Source organism: Bidens hawaiensis, unplaced genomic scaffold (assembly GCF_021521415.1).
Source record: "Bidens hawaiensis isolate Kalapana, Puna unplaced genomic scaffold, B.hawaiensis_p1.1 tig00009311_1, whole genome shotgun sequence".
Classification (NCBI taxonomy): domain Eukaryota; kingdom Viridiplantae; phylum Streptophyta; class Magnoliopsida; order Asterales; family Asteraceae; genus Bidens; species Bidens hawaiensis.
Window position 1 is genome coordinate 390734 of NW_027491687.1, and position 19780 is coordinate 410513.

General features: G+C 37.8%; 1 protein-coding gene across 1 annotated transcript; it reads right to left on the reverse strand.

Annotated features, from left to right (window-relative positions):
* Window positions 1–2000: 2000 nt before the first annotated feature.
* Window positions 2001–3658, reverse strand: LOC143531968 (uncharacterized). The gene is made up of 2 exons (XM_077027138.1): window positions 3148–3658; window positions 2001–3007 (listed from the first exon to the last, which is right to left on the reverse strand). Exons 1-2 carry the CDS (start codon window positions 3656–3658, stop codon window positions 2001–2003), a joined length of 1518 nt encoding a protein of 505 aa, XP_076883253.1.
* Between the last annotated feature and the right edge of the window lie 16122 nt (window positions 3659–19780).

Below are 19780 nucleotides of genomic sequence, written 5' to 3' on the forward strand. Positions count from 1 at the left end.
CGAACTCGCTCTCGCGCAATCCTTATTCTAGCATACAAAGGTAATGAGACGACCCTACTTCTTATCACCTCTCGGTCTCAAAGAAGATGTCTAACCTTTGTACTTAATCTAATAAATCATGCAACAAAACCCTACGGTGGTACCTACTACAAACAAACCCTAAACACCAAGTCTAGAATCAAACAATGCACCGATCAATCAATACAAAACTAATCAATCAACACACGGGGTTTATGCACTAAATTGATATAATTTCCAACCACTAAACACAACCTATTTTATGTCTAAATCAAACTTTACAATAGCGATTAACATCTATCAATCAAACAATCCATAAAACCTATCAAAACCTAACAATTAACATCATCCCTAGGAAGAACTAACAAGTTTAGCCTATAATCATCTTTGGACAGCCATGAATACTCATTAAAATCATCATTAAACTCATACCAATCATCATAACAATCATGCAACAACCAATTCTAGTCATAAACAATTCAATCTTTCAATCAATTGCAAAACAAATTAACAATTGAACAAGAAAATTAAAGTGTATGAACTATGAAATAGATGAAAGGATATTAGGTATTCCGGGATTGCTCTCGGCTGTAACCACTGATGTAAAACCTTCCCGACACTTGGTCCTTGCTTCTTCTTCCTTCCTTAGCCGCCAAGACACCAAAACCTAGCCGCCACCAAGCTTTTTCCTCTTTTTTTTTCCTGGCTGCTATTCCGATCAGGATTGTATATGGCTGCCTAGGTTTTATTTATTTTTTTTATATATTATAAGTATAATGTAAGACTTGGGCCTCCATGATGCATATGGGTCGGGCTTTGAGCCTTTTCTTGGAATCGTATGCGTATAATGCTCGTAAGCTCCTCGAAAATCCCGGTTTCTCTTCCTTGTAACCCAAAATCTACATGATTATAAAAACTATGTAAAACCTATATAAATCAAGTAAAACCACATAAAATATAATATAATACGTAAATAAAACGTGCGGAAAATACGTGTGTTTTACAACACATCATAAATTAATATCATCTCCTGTTTAATGCAGAAAAACAATTTCAAGGATAAATTTTTTTTTATTTTGTTTTTTTAAATTTTTTAACTTTTTGTTTTTTTTCTTTTATTTATTTTTTTATTTTTAAAAAATTTTTCTAATTTTTTTTATTTTTTTTACAAAGAAAAACGTCAGTTTCCTATCCCCACACTTAAAATATACATTGTCCCCAATGTAGGAATAGAAAAATGAGAAAAAATAAAGTATAATTAAAATCTAAAACAAGTAAAGTGGAACAGACTCCCCTGGTAATGATGCAATTCTCTTCACAAGTCTTGTTCCTAGGTGACCGTATAGCCTTTCATTCGCGGCCGCAGCTTCTGGGTATCCTCTACAATATAATAGGCTCAAAAAAATCCTCATCCGAATGGAGATTGAGTACGAACGAGAAAATCCAATCCTACAAATTAAAACTCAAGGCAACCCAAAGCAGACATCAAACAGACTCTAAGGACTAAAACAGACTCAAAGAAAAATAAAATAAAATAAAAAAGAATAAAAATAAAAGAAAACAATGCAACTAAGTTTTATACAAACTCTACAACTCGAGTAAATTCCCGAGTACTTATCCCTATCGATGCTTCTTACCCGGGGTCCTTGAGGAGATGCGAACCCCCCTCGAATTTAGCAATCAGACCCTTAACACCCCCTTTTACCATCTTGCTATCGGTCATCCACGAACTACTGACGCCAAACTTTTCACCTGGATCATGTGGACGCGCCCAACTCACCCTTCGTTCAAACTTCCTATCCCCACACTTATTACCTTTAGTATTTTTCATGCAACCACGTAAAATCTTCGTGCTTTATCCAAAACTCCATGCCCCATCATCTTTACTTACCTTCTCCTCCTTTGCATTATTGAAGAAATCACAAACTTTTGGATACTCGAGAGTTCTATTTTCGGGACGGGTTGGAAAAAACTCGTGAGGACTAGTAGTATGGCCCCGCCATGTTCATTTTGTGTTGATTTTTCTTAATTGGCGAGTTTGGAATTGATTTCTTTACGTCAAATGTGATGGTTTCATCCTCTACACAAAGTGTGATTTTACCAGCACGGACATTAATCAAAGCATCGGCGGTGCACAAGAATGGACGACCCAAGATAAGCGGAACATTAGAATCTTCGTCCATGTCAAGGATAACAAAATCAACTGGAAAGATAAATTTATCCACCTTGACCAACAAATTCTCCACAATACCCCTAGGAAATCTCACCGAGCAAATGGCGAGTTGAATATTCATGCGTGTAGGGGTTGGCTCACCTAGGTTAAGCTTATCAAAAACAGAATATGGCATTAGATTAATGCTAGCACCCAGGTCGGCCAATGCATTTCTGAAAGGAAGATCACCGACCACACAAGGGATGGTAAAGCTACCAGGATCGGTCATCTTTTTCGAGAGCTTGTTTTGTACAACCGCGGAACATTCTTCATCAAGAGTGACGTTAGAAAGTTCCTCAAGTTTAGATTTATTTGTCAGGAGTTCTTTGAGAAACTTGGCGTATTTAGGCATGCTTGCTAGAGCTTCTATGAATGGAATGTTAACATGGAGCTTTCTTAGTATGTCGAGAAATGTAGAGTACTGCTCCGTATCATTCTTCTTCACCAGACGATCGGGATATGGTAGTTTCAGCTTGTACACTCTCATCGGCACCTGCTCCATCTGCTTCTCACTCTCTTTTAGCACTTCCTCTTTCTCCTCTGTCTGTCTCTGGTTCACAAATCCTCTTCCGCTTCGAGTGGTTACCGCCTTAATATGAGCGTGAGTAAATGCATGATTCGAGTTAGGAGTCGGGATAGTGTTACTCGGAAGACTCCCTGATGTTTGTTGATCAATCTTTGCGGACAACTCACCAAATTTGGCCTCAAGATTTTGAAATGTGACCTGCTGTTCTTTCATAAACGTCTCATGCTGCAAAAGAGTGGATTTGGTGTTGGCTTGATTTTGTAAGAGCTTATTTAACAATTGAGATTGGTTAGCTAACAGCTCTTCGATCTTGGAAGTATTATGTGGCACAGGAGCAGGTTCGGGGCAGGTTCTTGGAACAGATTTTGGTGTTGCTGATAACCGGAGTTACCTGCTCGCCAGTTAGAGTTATTGTTTCGCCACGCAGAATTAAAGAAACAGTTTGGATTAGCAAGAAAATCTACCTCCTCCTGAGAATCAACGAGACAATCGGCTGTCTCATGACTTCTGCGACAATTCTCGCACTTTTGTTGCAGATTAATCTCTCTAACTTCCTTCCTTAACGCCTCCAACTCTACCGACACTCTCGCATTCTGATCAACATGATGCACTCCACAGGTCGTTGTGATGGCAGTGGCCTTAGCAGCCGAAACGGGCCTTCTACTCGGTGTATACTGGTCCGCTAACGCTATGCTCTCAAACATCTCCTCAGCCTCCTCAATGGTGAGTTTATCGAGCATGTTTCCTTCAGTGGCGGTATTGAACCGCTGTTGAGTTTCGAGAGTAAGACCATTATAGAATTTTTCAACCACAGCCCAATCGGATAGGCCATGTTGAGGACAACGGTTTAGAAGAGTTTGAAAACACTCCCATGCAGAAAAATAGGACTCATTGGGGTCCATGTGAAATGAATGAATTTGCTCGCGGAGACGTCCGGCCTTTGATGGAGGGAAATATTTTCTTAGGAACTTTGATTGAAGGTCGGCCCATGTGGCGATTGAGGCGTTTGGCAAAGATTCGAACCATGATGCAGCACGACCGGAAAGTGAGAATGGAAACAACTTAAGATGAATGACGTCGGATGTTATATTATTAATATTAAATGTTTCGCAGATTCAAACGAATCGGGACGGGTGTCCCGGAGCATCTTCGTCATCAAAGCCGTGGAACTGAGCAGAATTGGTGATGGAATTCATGACGTGAGAGGGAATTTTCCAGTTTTGGTTATTAGTCGCAGCTGGTCGGACGATTGCAGATCGGGCTCCCACGATGCCATCGTTGGCTTTAAAATGAACGGTCAATCTCGGTGGTGGTGGAACGACATCCTCCATATCTATTATATGAGTAGGGACGTGTACCTGAATGTCGGGTATAGAACTCACGCTTCCTCTAAGCTCCTTAAGCCTCTCGCTAAGATCTCTCTCGGGTTCTTCTGATGCAGAATACGGAGGTGGTTCTTGTGAACGGGTATGGTGCATAAAAATTTGATTATTTATTTTATTTTTATTTTTTTATTTTTTTTAAGGAAACTAAACCTAAAGGCGCAAATAGCAAGTAAAAGCACCTAAAGGCAAAATAAAACTAGAAAACAAATAAACACATAAACAGATTAGATAATCAACTCAGTTTAAACAAAGAATTCACTAGTGTCCCCCGGAAACGGCGCCAAAAACTTGATGTGTGAAAAGTGTGTATATAATATTAAATACCAGGTTATACCGAATTCACATGAAAACCACACAATCGGCAAGTGTAGCGGTCGTTATGTAGCTAGCAAGTAAGAACGGATATCGAACCTAGGACACTATGGGTAAATTCTAATTATTAAACCTAAATGATTACTAACCTAGACTTTCTTTTGATTTTTAAGATTTCTTTTTTTTTTTTCTTTTTAACTATTAATTAAACTAAATTACTTAACTAATTAAAAATTAAACTAATAAAACAAAACTTTATAAAAATCGGGCTTTAACCAAATTTGAGAAACGACTACCTAGGTAATGGAATCCTACTAGTTAAATTAATAGCTAACGAACTTGACTTGGTTGAAAAACAATATTTAAAGAAATATGACACTAAAAAATAGCTAACGAACTTGACTTGGTTGAAAAAAAGTACGCTAGATTGCCTCCCGGCATCACCAACGACACCCTAGAACTCTAATGACATTTGAAGCTCAATTGTTAAAGGTTTGGATCTCCTCCTGGTCTCACCTTACCTAATAATACTATGTTACCCCAAAACCCAAATCACCTCCCGGTCTCTTTGAATACAATATATATTAATATAAAGGGGTATTTTTAATTAATTGGAACACGATTTGTATCACAATAATCTAAAGGGACCTAGGCTAACTCACTCCCATGCAATTAGTACCCAAACCCGCAAAAGACAAAGATGACACAACACTAAATTGCCTCTCGGCCTCTCTAGAGATAGAATAATAAAATCTAATCCGCTCTCAATAATTATTTCTACGATTTTCGACCATAAATGGCAAACAAGTTGAAAACACAAAGTAGACAGCCTAATCATGCATCTAACAATCACCAATGACTATCAAACACAAGTGGAATAATTATTAAAGCAAAAATCGGATTCAATTACGCATATATATCATGAACAAACCAATTAAAAACTTTACCATAACACTAAATCAACCAACGTCAAATAAAAATTCATCAAACCATTAATCTAACATAGTACTCAACCAAAACCTAGGTAGTTTAAAATATTTAGCTACTCATAACAAGTTACGAAACAAAACTAAATGAGTTCATGACAAGGGATAAAAAGAAGTTCGAATAAATAATTAACCGATTCAATGATGATCTCTTAAACTCACTAGCCCTCTGCTCCGGTTTATTCTTTGCACAATAGCCAATCAACACAATTAACTCTTATGTCTCCTTGCTCAAAAATCAGCCTCTAGACTCAATTTCTTTCTGCCAACCCCCCTCTTGATTGGCGCCCCCTGTAGTGGGATTTTATTCTTTTGTTTTTGTTTTTTTTTTCTAAAGTCTGTTGCTTCGTATGATGATCTCTTTATTTTTATAATAATAATATTAATCTTCTAGGGTTTTTTTTTTCTTTTAGCCCACAATAAAGACTACGGCCCACGAACTAGTTAACAACCCAAGAGTAAATTATGTTAGCTCCATCCATCTACAAGTCCAGCCAGATAAGAAAATAAGTAAACCGTATTGATTCAAATAACTTAACTTTAGGTTTCTTTCTTTTCTTTCTTTCTTTGTTTATACTTTATTTTAATTACTTGAAAGCATGAATTATTGGCATTATGTAAACTTGGGTTTATTATTGTTACTATTTAAGTACTCGGTTTCAAGTTTAATAAAAATTGCTCTAATTTAGCTCATTGTCTCTTAGAACCTTAAAAACCCATATATGAACCAATTAGGAGTATATACAATAAAAACCTGGCTCAAAATACTTGAAAGTATAGGAATATTTATATAATATTATATATATTTTTAGACCATATCAACTTCTTAAATTTTTGTTCCGAAATTCTTAGACTTTTGTTATGTACTTTTTAGATTTCTGTACTGAATTTCTTAGCCTTTTGTTCTGTACTTTTTAAGTTTTGTTCTGAACTTCTTAGATTTTTATTTTGAAATTCTTAAGACTTTTCTATTGAACTTCTTGATTTTTTTCTGACCGTTTTATGTTTTGAACTGAACGTTTCAGTTTTGTTCATAACGTTTAAACATAATATTTTGAACCATAATAAGAGCTCAATTGAGTGTATTATTATACAATTTTATAATGGATTGATGATTCTAAAGCATCATACACATTAATTCAATTGATTAAATCATCAATTTTTGATTGATTTGAAGATTCTTGATTTTCAACGACATTTTATTTTGATTTTGGTATTTGACTTTTGAGATTTCTTACTTTAAGCTCTGATTAGGTTTGGAAATTGGAAGAGATAGAGGGAGGAGTTTAGAATTTGGAATAGAATCAATTTGTAATCTAACACTAGAGAGTCATGTACGATAAGCCATTATTGTATAATAGCCCACCCCTATATACACACACACACACACACACACACACACACACGTTAAAAAATGGTATATATATTCTAAATATACAATAATATCAACCTAGCTTTCAGTTATCATCTTTAAATTTACTTGATAATTACCACATAACATCCCAGACCGCCCAACTCCTCATTCACTGCTGATGTTTACCGTGTGAAATGATGAAATTTCATCAATATTCCAGAAACTCACATGCAAAGTTTCGGTTGAGATAATATCCTTTTGGTAACATTTATTGTAACATCTCAGAAATTACTCATTTAAGTTTAGGCCAAAAATGTCCATTAGTTAGAAAACTAAAAATGAAAATTCTCAATTTCTAGACCCCGTCGTGCTACGCGACAGGATAATCATAAGTCCTATCGCGCTATGCTATGGAAGTTCAGCAAAATCAAGAATATGGCGGTGTCGCATTACACGATAGCCAAACCAACTAGTCCATCGCGAAACGCGATGCCCACGTTAAGTAACCTAGTACACACGTTCAAACACGTATCAACACGTGGCACGATTTTATAAATTGCGGGCATCGCGATACGTGACAGCCACAGCCCAAGATCCATCATGATACGCGATGGGAGCCCAAACTTGCCTATAAAAAAGGGGGATACAGGATTTAGCTCATTTCATCCCAAAACACCTTCAATTTAACACACATAACCTAGGAATTCGTTCCCTAACCTTTTCGGCAACCCGACGACTCGTTTTCTCAAATTCTTGCAAGATACGAAGTCCCGAAGCCCTGCTAGCATCCAACCATCTTTTATCGAAACCCTGCCGACGAGTTGCTTCTCTTTCTTTATTATTCTCATTTTCGAGTGATCGTTTAAGGTAGGGATTACGTTTAAGTTATTCCAATATATTTAGTTATGATAGCTTAGACGTAGTCGAGGTTATAGTCTTCAACCTTGAAAGATTACCATATTCCAAATAAGATTTTACAAGTAAATGACGTTACTTTTATAAGAAGTAATTTTAGCAAAACTATATATTTTGATGAGCATGTAGTAATTGGAAGGAGGATATCACTAGTAGTGAGTTTCTTGTCAAAAGAAAGTAATCCATACAAATCCCAATCAACCGCGGGACAAGTTTACTTACCTGGAGAAACTCACCAACATGATAGAGCCTATTAGGCCAAAACATACTATTTCAAACGTCATATAAATACAAATGTGTCTTTACAAAACAACTGTAATTTCATCAAGGTTAAACTAGACTTAAGGTCTGCAACTTAATCAAGAAACACCATCCAGGTATTTATACAAACCTATTTTATTATAGGTTAACATCATACACACAGGAAAGGTTTTCAAACATCACCAAACTGACAACCACGGGTGAATACGTTAAACTTTTCACAGATAGACATTTTTACTCTTGTAGTAAACAGTTTGCTTATTAGAAAGAGTCTTATAAACAATTGTATGAGATTACATGATCTCTAAAATCATTACAATACAAAATAGAAAATAAAAGCAGCTTAGGCCGATTACACATGTGACTGGATCCAAACATAACTGACTAAGCAGGTATGCAAATAAAGTCAATCATAACTTGTTCTCTAGTGGTACAAATCCCGAGAATGATTGCCATTTCTATTGAGATTGTAACAGAAAACTATATTTGTATTTAACGACTGTTATAAAAAGCTTTTAGATTCAGTCAATGTTTCACCAGCTCATCATTGGCGTATTTTTCCCATCCATTGCAGGTATTTAAGTGCAGGTAGCTATAGGCAAGGATTAGAGTCATGGTGGTAGACGATCGAGATACAAGATGGCTCAATTTTGAATATAGAATCCTTGTAATAATATAAAACAATATTTAGTAGCTGAATACTCAGGTATTAAATTCCTGAGTAAGTTTCCAGTGTAAATTAATATTTTATAAAGTCTTCCGCTAAAATAAACCCGCAACTCTGATATATTTACAAAACAGGTACAAACCGATTGCCACACTTCTAGGCCCTAAGTCGGGGTGTGACAGGTTGGTATCAGAGACATCGGTTTCAGCGAATTAGGTATTAATATGTTAGTACCAAAGTTTTAATCACTTGTTTAATAAGGAGGGATAAGCAAATATTGGTAGTCTACCTATCCCTAAGGAAAATCTGTGAGGATGTCTTATACAAACTACTTTGGGCACAGACGCCGAGTAGCTAGACGTCAAACCCTGCACCTGAACCCGGTCCATTAGGCATGGCCAGTAATAACAGCTATTATACAAGCTTTTTTGGTCAAGAGCAACCGATAATTCCTAATTTGCCATATGGATGTCAGCTGATGTATCGTCCTAGCGGTCCACAAATGCCGATAAAGATATCAAGTGATACTTCTGAAAACATTCCACAGTACTATCCATCTAACATTCCGACTTACCACCCATCTGAGGAAATGGAAGTCCAGAGTAATATTAAGTAGGAACTCAGTACAGATTCACGCAGTTGAATGAACTATCGTTCTGAACAAGGTAAGTGGCACTTTGGATCGCCACCACCTAATTATCAAAATCTACATATAGCAGCATGACCAAGTCGTAAACCGAAAATGAGGGTTACCATGCCCCCCGAAAGAATACCATTTCTAATGCCAACTAGCTTTCCATCTGAATCGGAAGAAGAAGAGGAAGAGGAGGAAGAAAATGAATCTCCTTATTTCCCTCCATATCATGGTCTCGTGCCAACAATCTCTGAATAGGCCAACGAAATTCAGGAAGAAGCCCGAATGGTTGAAGACTTTTACACCACCAACATCCTAGAAGAAGAAATGCATGCTTATGTGGCAAATCCACATTTGTATCTAATGGAAATGTAAGACCCTGAATCCCGGGAATCCTACAGTTGTTAATCACATCCACAAATTCACAAAAATTTAAAACCAAATGATTCTTTGTATTTAAAACAAGTTTAGAGTAAATAACAGCGGAAAAGTTTAAGTATTAAAAATCCCAAAACACGGGTACAGGTGTCCAAAATCAATTGTAAATAAAATATTCGTTTTATTTGTAATTTTCATCTCATTAAAATCGTTTCAGAGTAGTAAACAGCGGAATAGATAACATCAAAATTCCCAAAACTAGGGAAAGTGACCAAAATTAAAATTTAAATACTTATGGTAATAATTTAAAAGAAACAGTTTGCGTTATTAATTCTTCGACTAGATGTGCCTTCAACCGTCCGAGTAGTCTCTAGCACGTCCAAGCGGAAATCTCTAATCCTCAACCTGAAAGTCAATCTAACATACACACAAAGTCAGCTTGAGCTGAGTGAGTTTAAGTTTTCATAAACAATAATTCATACTTTATTTCAAAGCTATAGTTATAAACAATAGAGAAGGTATAAATAAAATAAATTATATATAATTCACCAAGTAATACAATCATCGTCGAACACACGTACACGGGCCTCTCCACCACGAGTCAAGACTCGAGTAATATATTTGACCCGGACGCGGTAAGACCTAAGCATGTGACACGAGCCTCTCCACCACGAGTCAAACCCGAGTAATATATTTGACTCGGTCACAGCTTATACATCCGAGCACGAGATACGGGCCTCTCCACCACGGGTAAAACCCGAGTAATATATTTGACCCGATCTCGGCTCATACATCCAAGCATGGGGTACGGGCCTCTTCACCACGGGTGCAACGCGAGTAATATATTTGACCCGATCCTGGCTCATACATCCAAGCACGTAATACGGGCCTCCTCACCCCGGGTCTTCCCCAAGTAATATATTTGACCTGATCACGGCTCAACATCAACGGGCCTCTTCACCACGGGATTTTAAAACCCATGTAATATATTTGACCCGCCAAAATGATGATCACGTCACACAGGCCTCTCCACCACGGGTACAACCCGAGTGATATATTTGACCCGGCCATGAATCACCATTCACACACACATCAATAAGCCTACATACATCATTCTTAGTCACGAGAAACTAAATATCATTACACAATCGTAGGCTATAAGGTACACATCCTCATGCGTACATACATACCTCCATATATATATTCCTACATAAATATATATATCATCCCATATGGGAAATAAGTAGATAGGTCTACTCATATTCAATTACTACCAAGTATGCTAACGTCCTCGAGTCTAGACCATCAATAGTGTATGTAACCTTAAGGACACAAGACCATGAACGAGTCTAAAATATCCTAAGGCATATAAAATAATTCAAATATAGCTTTCAAAATGCACCATCACGAGTGAGACCATGTAAAACTATTCAAATCATTGTAACGAGTAAAATCGTTTAAAATTGTATTTCGGTGTGTATGCTAGCCCAAAACGTAAAAGAGTAAAAAGGGCATCATGAACTCACCTGAATCAATCGAACACCTGCAACGAGCTAGGAAATCCCTAAGTGCACAATCACAAGCAAGGGCCTGTAAATTATACACAACGCGTTACTAAACTAAACCGCAAGGACACACTTGCCTAATGGGCCGCCCAAGCCCAACACTTTGGCCCAAGGCCCAACAACTTGGCCCAAGGCCCAACCACTTTGCCCAAGGCCCAAATACTTGGCCCAAGGCCCAATACTTTGGCCTAAGGCCCAACAACTTGGCCCAAGGCCCATCAACTTGGCCCAAGGCCCAACAACTTGGCCCAAGGCCCAACAACTTCGGCCGAGGCCCAACCCAAACCCAATTACTTTACCTCAGCCCTAAAACCCTTCAACTAACCAAATCCATCCTACGATTATGGCCGGGGCTAACCATGATGCACAACTCACCCGCCGGTAATCAAATCGAGTCGAATACGCGCGTAATAAATCTTAAAACCAATTGTCAAAAGAATCAGCCCCAAATGGACTAAATTCCCATCTTAACCTTTTCTTACATCATAATTATGTCACCCGAGTTTATAGGGTTGACGGTTCCTTTTTACAACTTTCAATTTAACATTTAAACGAAAATTCGCGCACCGCAGACTCGATTGACCAATCACCAACCAAAACAGCCCCGAGTATCAAAAATATAATTTTCCCACATCCCTTAGACTCCCCTAGGGCCATGCAAACTGATTCGGTTGGTCATCCAACCGATTAACGCATCAAACTCAACAATTTACAATTCTACACCCGATAAACCCTAGTTTTCGAACTAAAATCGATTGACCGACCTAAACACATCCATTGGCCAAGAAAATTTATTATGTTGTAAGTGACATACCTAGGAAGTTGACGGAGCACGAACTTCAATTATAACAGCCCCGAAAGATGCGAGAAAGGGCAGCCACCGGTTAAGCCTAAAACGAACTTATCGATCAATACGAATATAACATGCAGATTTTAGCATGCAAAGATGTATTTTATTACATAGGAAAACCATGGAATTAAATTATTAAATTTTTACCAGTGTTGCATAAATATCTTAAGTTTATAAAAATATTTTTATTATATTTTTCTAGTGGACACAAAAATCATAGAAATTCTTCCAACACAGAAAGGTATGTGCAGCTATTTCAGATGCGCAACAAAATGGTTTTATTTTTATAAAATTCATTACCCAGCCAAATTAAACGATTCCAATTGGGTTTGGTTCCTAAATAAAAATATTAACTTCTAGAAGTAGAACCAATCAATTTAGACTTGTCGAAAAAAGGTTATGATGTCGGGAAGACGGACCAGAATCCGTCGTCCCGCATCAGGTTTGACACTCGATTTTATAAAATCATAAAAATCATTCAAATCTCGTCCAAAAATTACGTATTATACCTTTCTGGAAACTAGACTCAAATTAGAACATAATGGAATCAAGAATCGATCAAAAACAGTATATTTTCATCGAGTTACAGACCATACAATAAACGTATACGAATCTGTCAGCAAACTGTTATCATCAAAACTCAACCTTAACGACCAATACGCAATGTATAAGGATGGTTTAAGGTGTAAAAGGCTATAGAGAACATGGGACTAACCTTGAATTGGATTTTTACGGCCTAATCACAGCTGCAAAGAGAAAAATCGGATGGTTTGGGTGAGTTGCTGCTGCCGATCGCAGGTTCTAGGAGGGCTAGGGTTTTGGTTTTTGATTATAATATAAAATGTTACGTTCTGGCCCTTCCAAGTTGAAAGTTGTGACACTTAAATGAAACTTAACTAATTCAACTTATGGGTATGACAAGGAGGTCCCCGAAGTAAGCCGGTTCAAACCCGATAAATACACAAACTCTACAACATGCATGCCGATAAACGAAAATGTCGGGTGCTACATACTAGTATAATACTTTAAGTCGTAAGAGGGGATGTTTTGGGAAAAAAGGATGGACAAACGGACTTTTAAAACGTATTACAAGGCTCTAAATTAGAAAGATGAAACCCCGGCTTTTTGACCAACATTTATAAACGATCGAGCCGATTAACGAAATTTACGGGCGTTATAGAAAACAACCTATCTTTTTCCAGCAGCATCCGCACCGTAGGATACCTTAATCAACCGAATGTTGTGATGGATGAATTAAGAAACGAAAGAATTTACAAAAAGAGAATAGGCAATAAGATCTTTAAAAAGTGGGATAATATGAAAAATCTTGTTAAAAAGTGGACTAGAGAGTAAGAAATGATGTTTTTTTAACTAAAGTATGTTTTATTCCCGTGCCACTGTATTGTAAATAGATGTGAAATTAAAGAAACGCGATGTGTGTACTTTGTTTTAAATTCGTTTATTTTACTTAATCAACAGAATGTCTGGAGAAAAGAACCATGGGAATCAAAACAGCGAACACGTAAAGATTCCTAAAAATAATAAAACTATACCGGAATAATACGTGGGAGGATCCGCGATACGATTAACGAAGTGGTAACCCCATTGATAAAAATAATACAAGACAACTCAGTAAATTCAAAGAGTACGGCAAAACCAACTAAACGATCTAGACCAAGTCAAAGTATAACTGTACATTCAAAGAAAGAAACTAAGCAGACAAAAGAAACACAGGGAAGAAAGAAGAAGAATATGAAAGTTCAACGTCTGACAATGAGCTAAGTAAAGTAAATAAAATAAAAATGAGCAAGGGTTGTACTTTCGAAGATTTTCAAGTATGTAAACCGAAATAATTCTATGGAGATAAAGGTGCAATACTTACTCCTCGTTGGTTAGAAGAGATGGAGTCTATTGCAATAATAAGCAAGTGTACGGAAGAAGAGTGAATTCAGTACACCTCTCATGTGTTCAAAGGGGAGGTGCTGGAGTGGTGGAATATGTTAGTCGAACTCAAGCTAAGAAGCAATCTGTACAATTTAGAATGGAAAACTTTCAAAGAGCTGATTAAGCTAAAGTTTTGTCTGATTCACGAAATTGATCAAATTCAAACCAAACTATGGAATCATAAAGTAATCGGAACCAATCTTAAGGAGTATAATACAAATTCTTGAAGTATTGAAGGCTAGTACCACATTTAGTTACCCCCAAGTACAATAAGGTCACCCGTCACATTTATGGGTTACCTAAGGAGATTCGTGATCATGTTCGTCCACATATGCCATCAACTACCGAATATGCTATGTAACTTGCTGGGTATCTAATGGATGGTATAATCAGAACTCGTGATGAAGAGAAAAAGAATACTAGTGAAAAGAAGCATGAAGGAGATGGGAGTAAGAGGTTTGATAAAAAGAAAGAAAGGTCGTTTGTTTATATTCACCGATGTGTAAGAACTATTGGAAAAGGAATGATGGAAAATATGTGAGACTGGCAATCAAAACTGATGTTCGCAAGTATGATCTGACGTGAGGTCAAATACTCACTCAAAAATAAACAAAATACTACTAAATAAATAGCGGTAAGTGGGTATCGAACATGAGGAGTTTGTGGAAAGTGTGTTAGTAAGTAGCTCAACAATTAACTAATGTAAATGTAAATGACAAAAACGTAATTTCCAAGTTGGTTTTGATTTGATTTTATAAGCTAAATTAAACTAAACGAAAGTTGTAAACGATTAATTAGACAACCATTCCTCTCGGGATTCGGGTTATTGCTCAACACTCTTGTTAACATTCGATGGATAAACCGTAATATCTCGATTTTGTGTACATGCAATTGTTTGTGATTAATCAAGAACTAAGTACTCGGATTCCTAGAATGCGAGGTTGTTACTTAACAATCAATCAATACTATTATTCCTAGTTCTTCCCACTAAATCTCGATTGTCAACGACACCAAGAACATATGGCTCAAAACTAGATATAAACAACATGGACAAGCTACAAACAATCACACAAACACATGATTATACTAACATTGACATTTATATAATCAATCCAAGTTCAAGAACAATAAACAAAAGTGTTTTGCAAATAACCTTACATCACGAGAGAAATACCAATGAAACTAGCCACTCATGGCTCGAGAGATCATTCCTGCATCAAGTATCTTGTTTATAACAATCCGACACATAAAGAAATGAATACAAACACCCAAAGTATGTTTGTCCTCCTCAAAAATCGCCCTTGGCCGTCTCTAAGTGAAAAGGTAGGTGAAAAGGCAACCAAAAACGGCCTAATAAGAAGACATGTAAGTGGCCCTACGCCTCGGAACGTGGTTCACGGTCCAGACCGTGGGCCGTGGTCCATCCACGGTGCATAAATTGACCACGGTACGGTGAAAACTGTCTGATTGGAGCTGGGTTGACCGTGCTCCACGGTGGAGCTTTTGCTCATTTTCTTGTTTTCTTCATATCTTTCTCGTTTCAACTCCGTTTTCTTCGCTGTTTTCACCCACATTCTCATAATTTCATCCTCTACCTCCTCATACCTGCAAACATATGAGTAACAATAGTCAACTAATTCCATGAAATTAAGTTGGTTAAGCCAATGCATTTATATCTTTTAACTCGCTTAACAACTTCCCTACGAGTCACTCGTCACATTCCCACACTTAACCGTTGCTTGCCCCCAAGCAACACTTTAAACAACAATTGTTTTCAAACTACAACCACCAAACATACCACAAGCCCGGCGCAGTCAAGGTCCCGAGTCATACCCTATTCCCACATAATTAGAGGTTTGCACTAGCTTACTTGATATTATATTTAAAACATAGAATTCTAGTCAACCTTAACATGCTTTCGGTTTTTACTCACACATAACACACCATCACTCATTAACTCTCTTGTAGGTGATCATTCCATATATTCCAATAATACTCGATTCTCCTCGCATACGCTTGTACCACCATCAAATCTCCACCTATTCATGCTTTAACACAAATGCGAAACAAGAGGTCTTAAACGGGTTGTAATGGGGCTAGCTGTAAAGGTATGGAATGGGAATATTGAAAGTGGCTCAGGCGATCCGATCCGTCTTATTACATCACAACTAAGTAAACAATAAAATAAACAGCTATAATCATTACTAACTTGCATCTCAACACTCACTACACCATACTTCGAACATTGACTCTCAACTTTTTCTTTCTTTTTCTCTTTTTTTTTCATTTTTTTTTCTTTTTCTCTTTTCTTTTTTTTCTCTTTTTTTTTCATTTTTTTTCGAGTAAACATAATAGTTAATACTTCGTATTGATTAGTACTATAACAATTTCAAATACAAAGAAATACCTACTAAGCCGGATCGTCTCGCAAATTAACATCAGGGTTGATCAAATAAAAAGAATAGGTCCAATAAAGTTTTCTAAGGGAACCAACCCCCCGCCCTTCTCATTGACCACCCTCATATGTGTAATGTATGAGGCTTAACCCCCAAAACCCACACTCGCGCTCATCCATACGAGGCTTTAACCTGAGTGCCTCAATCACTTTTGCATTTATGCCAAGCTAAGGTCTCGAAGTGCATTGATGGCACATGTTCTAACAGAGAATAACCATTCCGTCACCGCAATTCGTTTTCCCAATACACAAGTGACTGTGAGCATGTTATGTGATTTGATAAATCGAAAGCAAGCTAACCTTGCCTAGAATACTACTCGACCAAAACTTTGCCCCGCCAATCTTACCACTTTCCGGTATTTTTCATTCAATTGTCTTCTTTTTCATCAAAAATTTTCATTTTTTTATTTTATTTTTTTTATTTATTTTTTTTAATTTTTAAAATTTTAATCAAAAGATTTCCCATCCCCACACTTGGGATACATTGTCCCCAAGGTATGGTTTTGAGAAACTAAAAACAAGCACAAAACACCTCCTCTTTCCGACCCGTAACACTATTTCAAAAGATTTCATCCTCCTCCCTTCCACCCAAATACGAAACCGAACACAAAATAAACAACTGTACACAATATACAAAAAACATGCACCTGGTATGACGCGGTCCTCATCATTAGTAAGGCGGTTGTGGCGGCCCGAGGATGGAGGTCATAAAATTCGAAAATTCACCAAAGTTGAAAGCTCCACTTCCGCTGCTGCTGCCTTCTCCCGACGATGGTGGTGGTGGTGCCATCGACTGCATCGGGTCCACCCACATGGAGTGATGCAATGGAGGCTCAGGGTATCGCACAGAGCTGTCATATGGTGGCAGAGATGTGTAATCCACACTTGGTGGATCTGGGATGACCTCTTCACCGGCATGCCACTGTTCATGTATTCTTCTATTTCTGTCATCCGTATACCGCATGTTTGCTTCGTGTTCCCGCGCATAGGCGTGAGCACGGTTACACATCTCGTTACGGTCATGCCTCTCTTTCTCGACTCGTTCATGATAAGCCCCCATGAAAGTTTGGTGGTTGAAAAGCGCTTGGGACTCCTCCGACCAATTATCAAAAGTGGAGGGCCGATGCCTCTCCACCGCCTCATTTATCGAACCCATGTGGGCCCAATTGTCTCCATATGAAGCATATCCCGAAGAATAGTCCCAACCCCTTTGTTGGGATCCACTACCACCCGCATTCTCATCACCACCAACCACCTCCATGTCTTCATTGTCATTTCCTTCCTTAATTATTTCCTCCAACTCTTCATTCACCTCTCGCTGAACATCCTCCCTTAACACTCTCCATTTCACATTACCGTTCTTCAACTGATGGTACCTTTCACTTTTTGTATACGTCCAACATGGGCCCAATGAATTGCAACCCCCGTAAATTTCGTTAATCGGCTCGATCGTTTATAAATGTTTGTCAAAAAGCCGGGGTTTCATCTTTCTAATTTAGAGCCTTGTAATACGTTTTAAAAGTCCGTTTGTCCATCCTTTTTTCCCAAAACATTCCCTCTTACAGCTTAAAGTATTATACTAGTATGTAGCACCCGACATTTTCGTTTATCGGAATGCACGTTGTAGAGTTTGTATATTTATCGGGTTCGAACCGGCTTACTTCGGGGACCTCCTTGTCATACCCATAAGTGGGATTACTTAAGTTTTATTCAAGTGTCGCAATTTTCAACTTGGAAGGGCCAGAACGTAACATTTTATATTATAATCAAAACCTAAAACTCTAGCTCCCATATCCTGCGATCGGCAGCAGCAGCACCCCCCTTTCCACCTCGTTTTGCGTGCAATCAGCCACCGTCCGGCCGTCCAAACTTCAATTCCAGTTCGGTATTATACGTATACAAATCTTTTTCACCTTAATTCATCCTTATGGCGCGCTTATTGGTCGTTAAGATTGAGTTTTGATGATAACAGCTTGCTGACAGATTCGTATACGTTTATTGTAGGGTCTGTAACGCGATGTTAATCCACTGTTTTTGATCGATTCTTGATTCCATGATATTCTACTTTGAGTCTAGTTTTCAGAAAGGTATAATACGTAATTTTTGGACGAGATTTGAATACTTTTTATGATTTTATAAAATGGAGTGTCAAACCTGATGCGGGACGACGGATTCTGTTCCGTATTCCAGACATAATAACCTTTTTTTGACAAGTCTAAATTGGTTGGTTCCACTTCTGGAAGTTAATATTTTGAGTTAGAAACCAAACCCAATTGGAATCGTTTAATTTGGCTGGGTAATGAATTTTAAAAAAATAAAACTATTTTGTTGCGGAGCTGAAATAGCTGTACATACCTTTCTGTGTTGGAAGAATTTTTATGATTTTTGTGTCTACTAGAAAAATATAATAAAAATATTTTTATAAACTTAAGATATTTATGCAACACTGGTAAAAATTTAATAATTTAATTCCATGGTTTTCCTATGTAATAAAATACATCTTTGCATGCTAAAATCTGCATGTTATATTCGTTATTGATCGATAAGTTCGTTTAGGCTTAACCGGTGGCTGCCCTTCCTCGCATCTTTCGGGGCTGTTATAATTGAAGTTCGTACTCCGTCATACTCTTAGGTATGTCACTTACAACATAATAAATTTCATGGCCAATGGAGGTGTTTAGGCCGGTCAATCGATTTTAGTTCGAAAACTAGGGTTTATAGGGTGTAGGATTGGCAATTGTTGAGTTTGATGCGTTAAACGATCGGATGACCGACCGAATCAGTTTGTACAGCCCTACGGGGGTTTAAGGGCTGTGGGAAAATTATATTTTTGATGCACGGGGCTGTTGTGGTTAGTGCTTCATCAATCGAGTCGGCGTTGCGTGAATTTTCGTTTAAACGTTAAAGTAAGAGTTGTAAAAAGGAACCGTCAACCCTATCAACTCGGGTGACATAATCTTGATGAATGAAAAGATTTGAAATGGAATTTGGTCCATTCGGGGCTGAGTCATTTAACAAATGGTTTTAAGGTTTATTTCGCGCGTATTCGACCCGATTTGATTATCGTTGGGCCTTAGGCCAAGTTGTTGGGCCTTGGGCCAAGTGTTGGGCCTTGGGCCAAGTTGTTGGGCCTTGGGCCAAAGTATTGGGCCTTGGGACAAGTGGTTGGGCCTTGGGCCAAAGTGTTGGGCCTTGGGCCAAGTTGTTGGGCCTTGGGCCAAAGTATTGGGCCTTGGGCCAAGTTGTTGGGCTTGAACGGCCCATTAGGCTAGAGTGTTCTTACAGTCTAGTTTAGTAACGCGTTGTGTATAATTTACA